This window comes from Cupressus sempervirens, chromosome 7 (genome assembly GCF_028749045.1).
Source record: "Cupressus sempervirens isolate cs-2001-9-10 chromosome 7, ASM2874904v1, whole genome shotgun sequence".
Taxonomy (NCBI): Eukaryota; Viridiplantae; Streptophyta; class Pinopsida; order Cupressales; family Cupressaceae; genus Cupressus; species Cupressus sempervirens.
The window spans coordinates 354,198,906-354,217,518 of NC_143124.1; the positions used below are offsets into that span (position 1 = coordinate 354,198,906).

The window sequence follows — 18,613 nt, forward strand, 5'->3', positions numbered from 1 at the left end:
GTCATTGATAACCAAGGAAAGACGTAGGAATATTATTCAATTATGATTATTAAATTTAGAGTTAGGACCAAATTTGGCAATTTTGCAATTATGTCCGCTAAATTTAACAAAGCTCTATTGGGAATGAGGAGATGTGGTTGTACAAACAAAATAAGGAGTTAATGTCAATTAAGAGGGATGTCATTTCATAATTATGGAAACACGTTGTGGATTTCAAATTATACCCCATTTAAAAGTACGAAGGATATCATTTATCAAACTGTCAAAGATTTTCAGGGTGTGAAAATAATGATGCTATGTAATCACGAATTCCACAATAATTTCACATGGGATTTTGAAACTATTCTGGTTTAGTGTTAAAGGGTTTAAGGAAAATAGTAGTTGCAGAGATATCACAGAAGAGGAAGTTGAAATGCTCATTACTGAAGAAGGGGAGGCAGCTATTAGGAGAATTGAGATGGGTGGGGACCTGAATAGGCTGGAGCCCACGAAGATTGAGAACTTCAAAGATAGGATGGCCACCTGGTTTCTACTAAAATAAGGGGGTTTTTCACCCTACATGTAGTCGATGGTGGGGTACAATGAGAATTGTGCCCTCCAATTTGTCAATGGGTGGAACGACAGAAAGGTCACCGTCAATGGAATCACCTTCCAAGTGACTGAGGAAGTGATTTCCATGGTGACTGGCCTTTCAATGAGGGGGAAAAAATGGAAAAAGGTTACTAAAACTGTTGATGAGGCTAGCATGAAAAATTTCTTTGTGGAAGATGAGGAGCCGGTTTGATATAGAGGAGGGTTTAAAAGGGACAAGCTACCAACCCCATGGGACAATGTGTGCTTGGTTCTCATGAGATATCTAACGCTGGAGGGAAAGTTCAGTGTCTGTTACTACTACCATTTCCCTTTGTTAAATCATTTTAGAAATAGGGATTTCATTTCTATCCTATTTTATCTTCTACATTCTCTTGAGGATATGGTTGCGGATATTAGGGAAAAGAGAAGTAAAGGGTAAAACTATACCATAATCCATCAAGGCCTAATTTTCTACCTCTACCAATTTCATCTTGCCCTATGTCCCTTGAGGGTGGTGATGGTTGACAACCAACGCCACCACCAGAATTCACCCCCGAGCACTAGTACGGGTACTAAAATTTACACCCCCCACCCCTCCCCTTGCCAGGAAAACAAGAAAAAGAAAAATATTGATACAACTATGGAGAAAAAGGGTAATAAAAAGATAAAAGTTGAAAAACCCATAGAGATGGATGAAGAGGATTCGGAGGAGGAGGCTGGAGGTAAGGCAAGGAGGAGATCTAGAAGACTTTCCCAATCCCAGGCAAGGCATAAACAAAAATCCAACAGATTTAGGGTGGAGGAGGTTGAGGAGGAAAACTCAAAAAATAATAAAGAAGAAAGGGAGGAGGAAGAAGGAGGAGGTAAGGAGGAGGTAAGGAGGAGGTGAAAAGAAGTATAAACTCGGAAGATAATTCTGTTGAGAATGCACAGACTCAGGTTTTTGCTGGTAATGCTAATACCACAAAGGTTACACATGTCTGCAAGCTTTTCCCTCCAGCCCATAAACTTCTGTGAAGAAAGCAGTAAAATAGATACCTCCCCCATAACCATTTCATCCTCGGCCGAGGAAAATTCTAAGATTTTTACTAATCCTAAGGTTTTGCAAGATAAAATCCAAGTCTAGAATACCAAGGAGGAAACAAGGAAGATGGAAATGGAAACCAAGGATGAGACTGAGGAGCAGGTGGAGCAATATGCCAAGCTAGAAAAGAGGGTTAAAGTTTTAGAGGAAGGGTTCTTTACCTTCTCTAAATTTAACCTCAAAGTCATCAAGGTTGCGGCCACCACCCTCTAGCTGCTAGCGCAGGAAAAGGAGGATACTAGAATGGATATGGAGGACCATAAGCTACTCTTCAAACTCCTTACTAATGACTAGCCTCAGATTCTACTGGCTGCGAAGGGGAAGGAGAAAAAAGAAATTTAAGATTTTTAGTTTAATGGGATCCTTGGATCCAAGACTTTTATGTTCATCTATTATTTTTGGTTTTGCTGGTATCCTACTATAATTAAGACTTGGTGTTGGCCTATTTTGCCAACAATTATCTGGTTGAACTTGTTAGAATCTGAAAAGATTAATAACCCAGAAAACTAGTGCAAAGAGTAAATATCTAAACTATGAATGCAAATGATACAAAATCAAAATAGCATCATTGAGTTAGTCTCCAAGAGAGTAATGCAAATGCGGAAAGCAAAATAGCATTAAGAGGATGCAAAAACAAAAGAGATACAAATACAAGCCAGGTAGCATGCTTATATAGGCTAGGAAGAGGGAGGAGGTGGCAACACCAACCAATGAGGAGCAACCATCTATTGGACTAATGATAGAAAAGTATCTTCCCAAGATAGCTAATGGATGCTCACATGTAGGAAGGTGACACCTCACAACCATTCACCTAATAAGACATGCTTTATTAACCTAAGCGAGATTATTAAAAGTGTAGGAAAAATCTAGCAAAATAGAAAAAATAAAAAATTACACTAACACCCCCCCATAAGTGGAGCTTAGGTGGATGTAGAAATGGGTCCCGGCAACGAGGCCATGTTAGGTACCCAAGTACAATGCAAGAAGATGCAACCTCTGAAAGTGGGGAAAGAGAGAAAACCACATGGGAAAAACCCTCCCCCAAAAAGAGGTAAGAACCTAGTGAAGAACTGAAGAAGTCTCCTGCTAGGTAAATTGTCCCCTAAAACAGGAACAAGGAGTGATCATGAAGAAGCAGCATCACTGAAGCATGAAGAACCACAAAACTCTGTCAAAATGTTGATCTGTAGAACCTCCATGGAAATAGAAGGCACGAACCATCAACCAAAGAAGCATAGAACAACAATATAACCTCCCCTTAAAGTAGGTGAGGTGACAGGCAGCTGAAAAGATGGGCCAAAAATCTCCTACAACACAGGAGCCAAACACATCGAGAGTGAGGTACAAACACAAATAAAGGCATGTGTCATCGACACTGCATGAGGAATTAGAGAAAGAGGGCCTATAAGCGGCAAACAACTATCCCCCCCATGGAACTTTATATAATAGTGCGAGTACAACGAATCACAATGATGAAAAGGATCCCGAAACACAAGAGTGGCACTTTATCTCAGTGTGTTGCATAAAGATGCTTACAATGAATATCAACAATGATCAAAAAAAATATAAGGCTGAAACAACAGAAGGTAAAGCCCAAAACGAAGCAACTGAAGCAACAAAATCGATCTCCGGACCTGAAACAAACAGAATATCCACCAAAATGCTAAAACGCAAAAGACTGAATAGGATGTGTCTGGAACAAAATTTGGAACAACAACCAGCATCACTGGAAAGAGCACAGAAAGAGCTTTCCAGCGATATAAAGAAGTCCAAAATCGGAGATCGAAAGCTCAAGATACGCCTCCCGGATTGCAAAATAGAACATCCGGCTTTGACTGCCATAATAGGCAACCAAACTGTAGCAAAAATCAAAAAAAACTTGTACCATCATCTCCATCTCAGAACTAGCTTTCGAACGCATTTTTTTGGATCGAAAAAATACATCTGTATGCTCAAGTTACGGAAGAAAAACCGACAGGGCCTCCTCATGAAGAGCATATGCTAAAAGTGAAACTTGGGCACAATAATCAAGGAAACAAATAGCACCACTTCGATCTACTCAAAAAATCATGCACTTTCAAAAAAAGAATCGCCTCGATACGAGGTCGTATGAGAAAGTTATGATCTTCTGAAGTTTCCAAAATGAGAATTGTGCACAGTCACGGCTGAGAATCTGCAATTTCTGAAGAATTCATGCATGAAAATCATAAAACAACTCCACTAGTGGATAGAGCACAAAAAAATAGTGAAGTTCATAACAAGAATCATCAAAATCGGAGTGCGTATGAGCAAGAATGAGACATTTGAAAACTGCGTTCAAATCTACGACTGCCAACGGAGAGGGGTATGGCTGTAGCTTTGCATGCTCGATTCTGAAAAATATACAGCTTGCATGCAAAATCTAAAAGATACCCAAATGGTTTTTCTAGGTTGCGAACAAAACCCAGAAAGCGTTTTTCTTGCTAATGTACAAAAGATGTTGTTGTAGTGTAAATCAGACGCCTTTAATAGTAAAAAATGGCTCCAAAAATCAGAAAATGACCCCAGCAACCAAAATATGACATGAAAATGTTGGATCAGCTTCTTAAGTCCATCAATGGCATGCTGGAACCTGCAAAACTGATTGAAAACTCCAAATATGCAAGTTGGTTGTCAGATTTGAGATTGAAACCCCAGAGAAAAACTGTTTTTGTCAAAACTTTTCTGATTCTCAGGATCATCCAAAGATGCAAGAGAAGAGCATACTTTGTTTTTCAAAAAATTACAATAAAGTTTATTTGCCCCCCCTGAATCTCTCAAATAAGGAAACTAAAATCTACTCTTGCACATAGAAAAGCTCTGATACCATGTTAGAATCTGAAAAGATTAATAACCCAGAAAACTAGTGCAAAGAGTAAATATCTAAACTATGAATGCAAATGATACAAAATCAAAATAGCATCATAAAGTTAGTCTCCAAGAGAGTAATGCAAATGCGGAAAGCAAAATAGCATTAAGAGGATGCAAAAACAAGAGAGATACAAATACAAGCTAGGTAGCATGCTTATATAGGCTAGGAAGAGGGAGGAGGTGGCAACACCAACCAATGAGGAGCAACCATCTATTGAACTAAAGATAGAAAAGTATCTTCCCAAGATAGCTAATGGATGCTCACATGTAGGAAGGTGACACCTCACAACCATTCACCTAATAAGACATGCTTTATTAACCTAAGCGAGATTATTAAAAGTGTAGGAAAAACCTAGCAAAAAAAAAAAAAAAAAAACTACACTAACAGAACTTTCATAGTATTAGATCTTTTGGACTTTTTAGTTTAGTTGTTCTTAGTATTATGCTATTTAGTTTCTAGTTGAAGACTCTTTGGCTTTTCGTTGTTTTAGATAGCTTTTTGCTTGTTGGTAATGTGCTGGTTACCAACTTTTTGCTTGTAAGGGTCGACCCCCTAGCTTTGGTCGCTTTATATTTCAAAAACATTTTATTAGGGTTATTTGAATTTAACTAAAGGGATATGTAGTGTTGTGTGTTTTGATTTTTCCTTTAAATTTAATTTCTCCTTGTTTTTTAATATTTGATATATCATCAAAGGAGATTGAGGTTGAATTTTCAATGGTCTTGGTTAGGATTTAAGGTGATTAAATTTTTATGAGAGCTCTTTTTTTTAAGCTAGTGGATTTTAATTAAAAGGTGAATTTTACATATTTAATAATAAAAATCAATTTTTAGAAATTTTTGAATTTTATTTAACTAGAGAAAATTTATAAAGTTCTTTACATAACTAATGTGGTAAAATTCACTAAAAAATAAAGAAGAAATAAAATCTAGCTTTTCAATTCGAATTTAAATCCTAATAAATAAAAATTGATCCTAAAAGATTGATGGGAGGAATTTTCATGCTAGGAGGGAATATGTCAAGAGAAATGGTTGGGAGCTTGAAGAAGGTGAGGCAAGTTCAAATCAAGAAAGGTATTGAGTAGATGGAGCTGAAATCACTTTTCACTCATAAACATAAGAAGATCAGAGATGCCAAATTGAGACTCATTGATATGGTTCAAGGGAGGCAAAGGATGACGAAGGAAAAAAACTATTTTGGGATAGTGAAGTTGATGATGATAAGTATGATAGTTGATGTCAATGCTTTCCCTCTAAGCATGCAATTCCTTGAATTAGTCCTTGAGTGTGCAAAATATGCTCAAAAGAAGATAATGGAGTGTGAGGGGGAGGAAGATCCTATAACTTCCCTTTCAATAATTGATATGTAGTGGGAATTTGATATACTACCTCATGAAGGAGGAGTCTACATCACTAAAGAGGAGGCAAAAGAGTGTTTTCACAATCAGGTAGATGCATGTGCGAAGAAGATGAACAGTGAATGGTTGGTCGAGTAGTCGATTCACTACTCTAAGATTCTTAAGTTGGACGAGGTAATTATTGTTAGAGTGGGGTTTTCATTGCACCAAATGATCAATCAATCAATACTTGATACAACCACTCAACTTATAGTACACAGGAGGTGGTTAAGCCCTTGTCATGAATCCCAAGGGGAATGCTAAACAAATTTATAACAATCTCCTCCTCAAAATTACCCTAGGGTCTGAGGATTTGAACCTATGACCAAGCTCTGCTACCACTTATTAGAGTAACCTTGTTGTTGCACCAAAAGACCAATTAGTCAATGCCTGATACAACCACTCAACTTATAGTATATAGGAGGCACTTAAGCCCTTGCCATGAATCCTAAGGCAAGTGTTGAACAAATTTCTAACAACTATATAATATTTCAAGCAAGATATTTGTGACCTTATTGGCATGTTAAATAGGGTGATGGAAGATCCACAGAGCGATGTTTTTTGGCCTTAGATGTTTCATTTCATAGACAAGTAATGTTTGCATTGAAAAAAATCATTAACTTGTCAATATCGATTATCAATTGGGCTCACTAATAAAAACTAAGAACTCAAAGGATGCCAAGGGTGCAAAGGAAGTCAAGGCATTTTACATGACATTAGGTACCTAGTTTAAATGATATAACTATTCAAGTGTTTAGGGTTGAAGCCTTTGGGAAGGTCTGTGTCTGAGAAAAGCGAGTGCCCAGTAGGCATATTTTATCCACAACTCCGCCTTAGCAACCCAAAAGAGTTCACAATATTCAACAATATTTTCGCATAAAGATTGATGAGAAGATTGCAAGGGGCTCCCCAAGCAAGTCTCCTAGAGTAAGAAAGATATTTGATCGAAGAGTATGGATCATGGCACATTCAAAATAATAATTTCACATACATTTGACTTCTTGGAAATATAAAATAATAGAGGAAATTACTGATTTATCCAAAAAAAATAAGATGGTTATTAAGGAGGTGGCTAGATAACTGGTCTCCTATGATAGAATTATGAAGAATAAACACAAGGCATGAGTTAAATTCTTGTTTAATCTAAATGGTGAGGTGTGTCCTTCCCTGGCAACAATTGAGTCAACAGGTGCAAAATTGGAATATTATGGTCTAGGATTCTATAAATCAAGGCATAATTTCAATCCCATGGGAAAGATCTTGAGTGCATATGAAAACAAGCACATCCACATCTCACACCTATAGGATTATAAGGCCAATGCAACAATGATTTTGAGGAAAGGAAGAGTGCAGTTTCAAGGTTGACAATGGATGAGATTAGAAGGTACAGATGGGAACTAATTCTATATCAGTTGAAAGATAATGACAAGGTAGTTAGAAATGACTTCAATACCTTGGTGCCACAAACCATAAACTAGAATCAATCAATTGGGAGAAGGAAAGGGGTATTGGCTTGGATACCTTGATGATCTCCATTTTTCTCCACACTTAGCAATGGTTGGATAGATTTTGATCATAGAATTGACAAAAAGGTAACTACATTTAACATATGATAAGTTGAAGGATGTCAAGGATATTGTGCATAATTCATTCAGACAACCTCAAGTATCATGATACCAGCAAGGAACAAAATAGAAATAGAAGAGAGGAAGATTCACTACACACCTACACCTCTAATAATTGGAGTCATCAATGTGTATCTAGAATCATCAAATTGGAAAAGAGAAAGATAAAGTAAATATCATTTTTTATGATAATTTGATGTAAGCCCATGTTGCATCTATTTTCTCATTGGTTAGTTGTTTAGATTTCTTAGTTTGATTTGCCTCACATTTGTGGCATCTTTTGATTGGTTGCTACTTTCATTTAATTTTGCTATTGTTCTATTTTGAGATACTTGAATCTCATTGGACCCTAGTTATGGTGTGTAGGATTTAATTTAGGCCATTGATTCTAATTTGTTCTTGGTCGTCCACTATATTTGAGCTCCCTAGTCAAGGATTGCTCCTCTCATTTGTAAGCAAGATGATAGGTAATTTTTGTAAAGATAATGCTAAATTTGCTCTACTTACCATTGTTGTATTTTGTATGGTGATAGATATGATCAAGTTTGTGTCATGTGGTTGTCCTCATCCTCGTTTAGAGTAGATTTTTATTTCAAAGTTGCTTGCCATCTTCAAGTTATTGAGACAAAGTAGAATAGAGTTTTCTTCAAGTGATTTAGTTTAGTGGAATGAGAGCATTTGTGGATGTTCACTTACATGATTCGAACAAATCCAGGTCACTAGCTTCTTATGGACTATAAGAATACCTTCTGTGGTAAGCCAACAAATCTTAATACTTCAATTGGTATTGGGTCTTTAATTTGCATCTATTTGATGGGATTGAGGAGATATTGATTGAAAACCATTTGAGTACACCTTAGAATCTTGCACTAACTGAGTTGAGTCATTGATTAAGCTCCATCTAGTAGAGTCGAAGCCATTCACAAGTCCTTGCATTCAATCTTAAAAATAAAGGCAGTAGTCAAGTTTAAGTAGGTTAAGAAGACAAGTGTTGAAGACTAAAATAATAATAAATAAATAAACATTTTTGTTGCACATTAAGAAACCATATCATTAGAAGTGCAGTATTGTATCTTGAGAAACAAGGCAAGTCCCTAATTGTTTACCAGCATGTCACATCATTTCATTGAGCAAGTATCCACAATTAATGGAACCTTGAAGTTATCGCATGATCTTACGTTCCAAGCTTGGCATGAGGGTTGGCTTTATTGAAGAGGGGAATTGAATATTTAATGTTTGATTGTGAAATATTGAACATTTAACTCTACATGTTGTAATAGAACAAAACTCACATCAACACACCTATATTCCTTCACAACATTCTTAAAATATTGAAAAAAAAAAATGATAAAACAATATAAAACAATATTCTAATCCCTTATATCATAAATTGTAAAAAAATTACAAATAATTTAATTACAATTGACACTCATTATAAATATTAAACAGAACATGAATATTTTGTTGTTATTAAGATAATTAATTGTTTCAAAACTTAAAAAAATTAAATACTCTTCCCAAAACAAGCGTACTGGCATTACTTATTAATCGTCCATATTCCAACTATAATAAACACAGACTATAGCCTTCATAAGAACAAGAAGCTCGTATAGTTCTCCCTTCTAGTCTAGAATGCATTCATTACACATTACATGATTTTCACATACATTGCATTGATAATGATCCACTCCATTTTTGGAGCAGATGCTGCAGCTGCGAGATCCATAACGCAATGATATTGGAACCATAAGATGATAGGGATGATGCTTGGAATGGATTATACCGTCTTTCCTTTGCGCCTCCAAACAATGCACTATTTCAGTCGGCGAGCTTGAGCGATTTTCAACACACTCCAAAAGTGCCTCCACCACCTTCTTTGCTTCCCCACTCACCATCTCCCCGTTCTCATCTACCACTATTACTTGTATCTTCCATTCCATATGACTCCCACTTTCTGCACCAATAATACCAGACACCAATTTTCTTACACGTACTATCTTTTCTTCACTTCCCATTCTTGTCAAATCATCATACAAATACTTCATCCGCTGCCAAAATATGTACGCTTCCATTTGCGAGACGCTGGGAATGCTGCTCTTTTGCTTCATCTTCGTTTCCTCGTCATCTCTGTAAGATAATATTTTATGCCAAATATAATAGAGTGGAAAATGACTTTCCAACTTGGAGAGAGAATCCTCCAACTCAGCACCTAAGGAAATCATCTGATCGGCAAACCCTACGAATAGAACCGATATTTCTCCACATGAGTGCAACTCACCTTCCACTTGCTTTCAGGAGAAACAGAAACAAAAATGAATCATTCAACGTGTCAAGGCCCTCAAAAGGAGATAAGATGAATAATAAATTTTCAAACTCATGAGTAGCTTTACCTTTGTTTGAGTGAAGGGCAGATTTTGGAAAACAAATTTCTTGCAGTTGAACGCGGCCGTCTCCCATTCTAATTTCCTGAGTTCCTCTTCACGAGCCTCTGAAAATGGAAACGCTTCCACTCCCCACCTTTCTATCATCTCCAAAGCATTCTTGTTGGAGATTCTTCCTTTGCCATCCACCACCATCACCCTCGCACGCGACCATGGGAAATTTAGTGAAGTAAAAAAGTGTTCCAATGACTGTTTAATCAACCATGGATTAGGAAGCACGGGCCAAGGAGCATCTGCAGCAACTCTTTCAAACATTGTTCTTTCTCCTTCATCACACAGTCCAACCCAAACCACTTCTACGCGATCTTCATGGCTACCCTGCATCTTCGTGTACATGTCATTCAATGCCAAATAGCTTGGAATCATGCGCATCATGGGTTTTGTATGGAGAAGTAATATCACTTTCCCTTGTAAATCAATGATCTTCACCTACAAATTTGTTTTCCAGAATTTCAAGCAGTTATATCAGCTACCAATTGGCATGAACCTTTCGGTTTGCTATGAAAGTAGCTGGATTCTGAAAAGAGGAAGGATAAACTTATAAATACCTGCCGATTTTTCTTGAGGAGGAAATCTGTTTCCAGGAGTGCTCTCAGGATTTCAACATTGCTCTCCCTCGGGGCACTTGCGAGAAAGGCTGCTTCATTTAATATATACGAGACGTCTTCCCACACAGACGGACATTTTACTCCTTTTATGTCAAATCCATCTCTGCTTCTAAAAACAGACGTAGCTCTTCCGTAGATTTCGGGGAAAGTAGCAAAGACCTTATTAAAGAACATGTCGGTCTCAGAGCTTGAAGGTGTATATGCCTGGATTCTCTCTGTCACTTCCCATGGTAGTGCATTGAAATGTCTACCGGCGTAGATGATTGACAAGGTTGATCTTGAGTTGGATTCCAATTGTTGCATACTTTTTTCGAACAAGCTACCGCTTATTTGAGAGCGACTGGACTTTCTAGTACTGACGCTGTCATCGGTTCTAATAATGAAGATGAGAGAGGAGGCAGGTCGAAGAGAGGACGTATAGAAGGGGCGTCCATGGATGTTATTGTCAATCAATAGACCTTCTTCATCAAATATCTTTGATACCATTACATTCAACAACACAGCATTCCGTCCCCGTCGTGTTTCCTACAAGGGCAAATATTTCGTTAACCAATAGGAGATAAGCCACCACTCTTTACCTGTTGGATCATCATGTGTGAGCGCATCGTTTATCATCTAGCTTATTGCCGTTTATAAGAGTTCCAACCATGCCTTTCTAATTTCGCATAATTTATCATTTAGCTTAGTGGGTGAGTAGAGAGTGTAGCAGCTAGGGTTAAAAATGGAATATGAGAAGGCACAAAAAGATTTGTGATTAAGATTGTAGAGGGTTAAAACAAAATGGGGATGGCAATTAGTGTAAGGAGGACTATAAAAGTCCATTTCGGGAGAGTATTGTGATGAAGTGAAGAAAATGAAATTTCATTAGGTGAACGATGTAATTGTAAAAAGAGTGGATTTTTGGATGGTTTAAACATCACACACTAAGACTTAATTCTTAGATTAAAAGAATTAAATAGTTAAAGTTGACTTAATTTTTTTAATCTTAATTTTTTTATATTTAGTATATGATGTTTGGAAACAGACAAATGAAATAGATAGTTTTGAGAAGGACACATCTTTTGGAAGGCATCAAGGAGAAAAAAGAATATTAATAAGAAGATAAGAATAGAAATTGTAGTTTGTAAGCACAAGCTGGAGATGAAGTGTCCAACAATGCACGAAGGTTCTTTGCTTGATGAGAAACCAGATCAAACAATGGAAGAATCACTTGAAAAAGTGATTGAGAGTATTGAACACTTGTTTAGTGTAGCAGCTGAAGAAGTAGGATGAAAAAGATTACAAATTATAAGTAAATCATGAAACTTTTAATTCTCTAATGTCAGAAACTTAACTTTGGTCACTTCAAAGATTGGAAGAAAAATAGTTCTCAAAAAGATTCAAAAAGAGCATAAATAGTGAAATTTCAATTCTTTAGATTTCGAAGATGAGCGATAATAGTGAAAATTAAATTCTGCTTTCAATTTCAAAGATTACAATTATAATGAAGATAGGAGAGAATTAGTGGTTGTACAAATAATGGGACTATTTCATTTTACAAAACATGTATAAGGAAAAAGTATAGATTTGGTGAGGAGGTTGCAACAAAGATGAAAGGCACAATTTCAAACAAGAAGGGTGGAGTTGCAAATTTATTTAATGACAAAAATGACAATTGTAATGAAGATAGGAGAGGCTCAACGGTTGTATGAATAGAGGTGTTGTTTCATTTGACAAAACATATTAAAGGAAAGAGCGCAGATTTGGTGAAGAGAGTTGCAACAGAGATGGAAGGCACAAATTCAACCAAGAAGGGTGAAGTTACAAGTTTATTTAAGGATTTTGATGTAATTAGAAAGCAAGGCAAGTGGATGAATGATAAAGCGGTAGAATTGTGGAAGTTTGAGGTTGACTAAAAAATCTGAAGGCGAGGAAGTCAACAGCAAGTGAAAAGTCAACGAAAATAGATAAAGAAACTTAGAAAGAACAAATGCAACCGTAGATTACATTTGGAGAGAACATGAAAAGGGATGCTAAGACAGGACAATGGAAACAGAGAAAAAGTCACTGAAGAATGATACTCTTACCTTGATTTGTAGCTTAAAAGTCAATTTAAATTCATATGTTTAGACTGTAGCTACACAAACTTCTTTTAATTTCTTTTTAACATCTTCTAACATTTCATTAAAATTAAAATTATCCTATCAATTTAGTTTATTAATCTCAAACATAATTTATCCAAGCAACTTAGTAGATTAATTCTGGAATAATAATTTTGGATAACAATAATTTCTATGGCTAGAGTTCCCATCTTGGTTTTAACGTTATTGTTGGAAAGATTTTTCTTTCTAATTATCTTTCCATTTTTGTTTCTTTTGTTTTTTAAGTGTCAATATCTTAAGAGGCTATCTAGCAATCTTAGCTCAAAGGGAAAATTTGTTGAGCATTTGAGTGTTGTGGACCTTGAAGTATATCTAACTCAGAATAACAAAATATTGTAGTACAAATTAGTTTCAAAGAAACACAGAGTAAAATGGGAGCACTCAATAGCACAAGAGATATTGATTTACATGGTAAAAACTTGACAAAATAGTAAGAAAACATCCATTGGGTAAGATATCAGTAATCTGATTTCTTGGGGCAATCAATTGCAATCGTCATGGGTACTCCTATCACAATTGCTTTGGTAATTTGCAATTCACATAATCTTACAATTTATAGTTAACAATCTCATCAATTACTTCTGCAATCTACAATTCTTAACTCTTTACAATTACTTTGCCTTCAAGACAACAAAGACATATAATCTTTTTAACATAACAACTACCACTTGCTTGCAATAAAAGTGCATTTAAATATAAATTAAGTAACCAATATAACTCTCAAACTACACTATTAAAACATCTAGATTAGACCAAAGAGAAAAATAAACGAAGCCTAAGGATATGCAAACCTTCTTGAACCCAAAGGAGAGCTCACTTGTTGAATAGAAATGTCTGAGAGGGTTGGATGTGTGCTCAAAGTGGACGCTCAGGCTTCAATAGAGTTAGATATGATTTTGGCATTAGTATGTTGCATTGTTATGGATTTAATTCTCAGTGAAGACATTATAACATTATGATAGAAAGTGGGTAATTTGTTAGAAAATAAGTCCTCAATTTGTAGATTAAGGAGAGGAGAAATGGGAGATTGAAATGCGAACTTAAGGAAGGGTCAAGATGAATTTGAGAGATAGCACACGGATTGTGTTTTCTCAAGTGCATAGCTTTGTGACACTTGTCACAAGGAGAGAGGATGGGAGGACATTGGGAGTTGGGAAGGTCAATTTTGTTTCAAATCCCAAAAAGGTCAGCCTTAAGAAATTTGACCATTTTGGGAAGTGGAAGAGATGACAAATGTGTAATAAATATGGTTGAGAGTGTAAGAACATTTAAGGTTGACAAGTGGAGAGGAGGTTGGGATCAGAGTTGAAAAGACATGAAGTTGACTTGGGTTGGGTTAGGCTTTCCTAATCCTTTGATTAGGATTGTGCAAATGTTTAGGATTGAATTGGAGGTGATTAGTGGGCAAGTGGGAGAATTAGGAAAACTAGTGGAGGCTCAATTAGCTAAACAAGAATGTTCAACTAGTTAAATAAGGATTATTATGTATAAGGGGTTGGATCGAGTTAGAACCCTAGTTTGAGTGGTTTAGAGGTTCGTTAGAGGGGGGTTAAAGTTAGGAGTCATGTCCTCAAATAGAGATAAATTGATTAATTTGATTTATAAATAGGAGAAATGGGTTAAATGAATTAATTAAAACAAATAGGAGTAATTAATTTAACTATTGTATAATTAAAATTGATAGAAAATTGGTAATCAGATTTAGGTGTCTACATTTTGTCTTTCTTTAAAATGGTGTTAGAATAACATTATTCCCAATATATCTACAATTTCAAGAAAGGAAAGTAAGTTTTCCCTATTAGAAAAAAATGATGTTAGTTAGACAAGGTGATGCCTCGTGGAGAATGCGGATAAGAAAGAAAATTGGATTTAAACGATGTCTCAAAAAGAAAATTTCCCACCAAGTTACAAGGAAAGGAGGGAAAAACAAAAAGCTGTATTTATTATCCTAAATGTTTTTAGCTGGATTGAAAGAACAATGAGTTCAATTTAAACAAGAGATGCAATGCGTCATAGTTCTTGCCTAATGCATAATGGTTGTAGAGGTGTAGATGAGTGAGAATAAAGTTAAATAGTTTTAAATTAACATTGTGAATGCATTAATTTTTGCCTAGAAATGCACTTGTGATCTGATAGGATGGCTCATATTTTGTTGTTAAATTCTCGTCCTAGAAATGCACTTGTGATCTGATAAGATGGCTCATATTTTGTTGTTAAGTTCTCATGTTATATTATTATATCTTTGGGCATTTAAGCCCAAGAATAAGAGGCCAAAGTCCCCAATATGGCATGAAGTACTTAATATCATACTACGATCAATACATCTACTTTATACAAATTTGCACCTTCTACATTGACAACTTAAAATACGTGCAATGAGGAAAGATATCCATACCAATATTTGAATTATAGAACTTGAAGATGTCATGAAGCATTTGGAGTGTCACATTATATGTTTATGCATGTTATGCATGCTACTAGAGAACCATAAGGAGTTGGAAAAACTCCCCCAACTATGTATTATTCTCATCTTGATTATCAAATGGAAGTCACACTATTTTTAATCATCAGATAGAAGTAAATAGCAATATAGAACAATAACAACATAACCACAACCTCTCGAACCAAATGTTTTCGCTGCTTAGCTCCATTAACAACATCATTTCTTTAACTGGCTGGATCAAAGACAGAGTTATGCAAGATGGTGAGGAAGGAAAAGACGAGGAAAAAGCCAGACTGGTGTTTGAATCCCCAAAGGACAACATCAACAATGGTTAGGACTAGGAGGATCAAAGGGTGCATCAGCAAGAGGCTATAGAGGACCAGATGGCCTATGACGCTGCTCAAGTTATGCAAGAGCTAGAGAGAAAGAACGAGGACTAATCCTCTGCTTGTTCTTTTGTTTCTTTCTGTTCCTTTTTTTGGCTTTATCTCAAGGCTTTTGCCTTTGTTGGTTCTTGTTGTTTCTGTTCGTGGTCTTTGCTATGTCCTTTATGTTTTGGCTGGGCCTTGCGCTTATTTTCAGCCTTTGAACTGAACTCTTTTGGCTGGGCTTTTCACGCTTATTTTCAGCCTTGTTATTGTATCAACTCTTGGATTTCAGGGTCCCTGTAAAACCTATTTATCTAATCAAAAACAACATAAACATATATGCAGAGGAAAAAATGATAGATAATATAGAAGAGGAAGAGGAAGAGAGATAAAATAATAAGATAGAGTGATACCAACATAAGTTTTGTGTGTGTGTGTGTGTGTGTGAGAGAGAGAGAGAGAATAAAATAAAATTATTTTTCTTAATAAAACAAATAGTCAAAAATAAAATCATGGTTATAATAAAAAAATTAAAATATATTACATTTTAATTAATGAAACTAAGAATTTAATTTTTATATTAAAACTCACATTTGTATAAGAAAAAATGAAATGTATTGAAATATAAAAATATTTTATAAGTAAAGTTAATAATTGTTTAATTTTACACAATTAGAGAAGGTTTACTATTTAATGTTTTGTAATTCCAAATTTTACATAAAATTAAGTAATTTTTAACTAAGAAATATATCTATATAATTTAATATGTACATTTGTAAATAATAAATAGATGTAATACATATAAATGTGATGTTGATGAATAAATATGATGTAATAAATAAGAAATAGAATATAACTATTTAATTTTAATACATAGTTTATAAAAACTTAATAATAATTTATATATCTTTTAGAATTGAATTATTTATTTTTTGTGGTTATTTACTGTAGTATGTTTTTTTGATGTAAAATAAAATTATTGATTTAATATTAAAATATATATTTAAGTTTTAAATATATTTAAACTAAATGATAAATTGTTTAAATAAAAATATTAATAATAATAATAAATGATATAATTTATAAATTGTAACACTTATCAATTATACTTCTAAAAAAATTAAAAATTCAAATACAAAGATATAATATATTGTAATTTTATTGCATGATGAAGTTGTTAAAAAATATTTGTATTTTTGTTGAAGAAAATTAATTTTCTCCCACACCAAAAATAGTGTGTAACAATATAATGAATGAAAAATGTGATTCATAAAATAATGAAAAATTAGAAAAAATATATATAAACATTTAAAGTTTCATATAATCTTTTAAATTCATTAATTTGATTGACCAGTGTTACTGTCATATTAGCACTGACATGAATGCATATGTATTCCTGCCCATGCAGAAACTAAAAATTCATTACCTGCCAAAAGGGGTCCGTTAGCACCACGAAATGCCAATCTTCTTTCTCCCTTCTCATTTCTGTCCACCGCTCAATTAGCTTTTCACTTCGTGAAATACTTAAGCGCCACAAGCTCTGAACAGAGGCCACTTTGTCCATCCATTCTTCACGCAGGCTCTCACAATTTGACAGGTCTAATTCTATTAAGGATGTCAGGCAATGAAAATTACTGGAAAGGTCCGCCAACAAAGAGCAAATTGATAAATCCAAACTTTTCAAGCGTCCAAGCTGACCGAAACAATCAGGAAGTTTTGACAGGCTTTTGCATCTGGACAATTTCAATACTTCTAATGCCCCAAGGCATCCAAAGTCGCTGCACAACTCTTGTATATTATCACATCCTGATAATTCTAATCTTTCCAAACAGCTAAGTTTCCCAAAACCTTCGGGTAGTCTTGACAAGCTTTTGCATCCACACATTCTTAATCCTTTTAAACTTGCCAAGCAATGAAAGTCATCGGACAATTCTTGCAAGCATTCACATTCATCTAAGACTAATTCTTCGAGGCAACTGAGTTGACCGAAGCCAACGGGAAGCACCGTTAAGCTCTTACAGCGCTCCAATGATAGATTTGTCAATGTTGTGAACCTGCAAATTTCTTCTGGCAGATCGATCAAACTTGAACACCCAGAAAATGACATTCTGCTCTTCCAGAAAGACAACTCACAAACCCTGTGTGAGAGACCAGTCAACTTACTACAACCCCTAACATCTATGAATTTTAAGGATGGTAGGTTTTCAAGCCCATCTGGTCGCCGAAGGAGATTGGTGCAATTGGACAAGTTCAATAACTGTAATGACAATAGGTTCTTGAAATCACATGGCAGCTCTTCCAAACTTTTGCAACCACTCAAACCAAGCACAGAAAGGGAGCTTAGTTCGCCAAATCCTTCTGTGAACTGCATCAGGTCATCACAGCAGCCTAAGTACAACTCTTTAAGTGATCGGAGCTTGCCAATTGTCCATGGTACTTTCTTCAGACCTTGTATCTCTAACAATCTTAGCTTCTCTAGACTGTACACCTTCACATAGTTTGCGACTTCTTTAATATGAAATCCTCTCAAGTGCAAATGTTTTAATTTAATAAGATCTCCGAATTCCATAGCCGCGTGTAGATTGGCCCCATCATTTGGCTCACTCCAATTAAGTTTGAGTACTCTCAGACTAGAGAGATTCTGCAACCAAAGATTGCTAATGAAGAAGATTAGATTAAGAAAACACGCCATCCATTTTAAGCTATTTTTATTAATATTAGATTTTATTTTTTAAATGTGGCAATTAGAGATGGTAGCTTGCCTCGGATATGCTCCAAATTTTATGTTCCTTGAAAGAAAAATCTAAGAAGCTTAAGTTTGTAAGCTTCGATGTATCAATAGCAAAATTTAGCACCCATTCCGCCTGCAGAAACCTCAGCTCATCAAATCGTTTACTGCATTCTCCGCTAATAACTGTGTTGTTTCCCATAGCAAATACTCGGAGAGACAAGCTCATAGCGTCTAATAATTTTGCAGATACATGAAAAGGCTTGTAGTTGTCTTTTAACCAGACTCCTTTTATTTGGTCGAGATCCTGCATATA

At 35.3% G+C, this 18,613-nt stretch overlaps 2 protein-coding genes across 2 annotated transcripts in view; both read right to left on the reverse strand.

Moving 5' to 3' along the window:
* Window positions 1-9,009: 9,009 nt before the first annotated feature.
* LOC149546916 (uncharacterized) lies at window positions 9,010-18,296 on the reverse strand. The gene is made up of 4 exons (XM_089791416.1): window positions 16,996-18,296; window positions 10,558-11,142; window positions 9,959-10,438; window positions 9,010-9,856 (listed from the first exon to the last, which is right to left on the reverse strand). Exons 1-4 carry the CDS (start codon window positions 18,259-18,261, stop codon window positions 9,191-9,193), a joined length of 2,997 nt encoding a protein of 998 aa, XP_089647542.1. The 5' UTR covers window positions 18,262-18,296; the 3' UTR covers window positions 9,010-9,190.
* LOC149546917 (disease resistance protein L6-like) overlaps window positions 18,296-18,613 on the reverse strand; it is a 56,746-nt gene continuing 56,428 nt past the window's right edge. Inside the window, exon 4 of the mRNA XM_089791417.1 lies at window positions 18,296-18,604. Coding sequence (XP_089647543.1) covers window positions 18,314-18,604 — 291 coding nt within the window. The 3' untranslated portion in view covers window positions 18,296-18,313. The remainder of the gene's footprint in view (window positions 18,605-18,613) is intronic.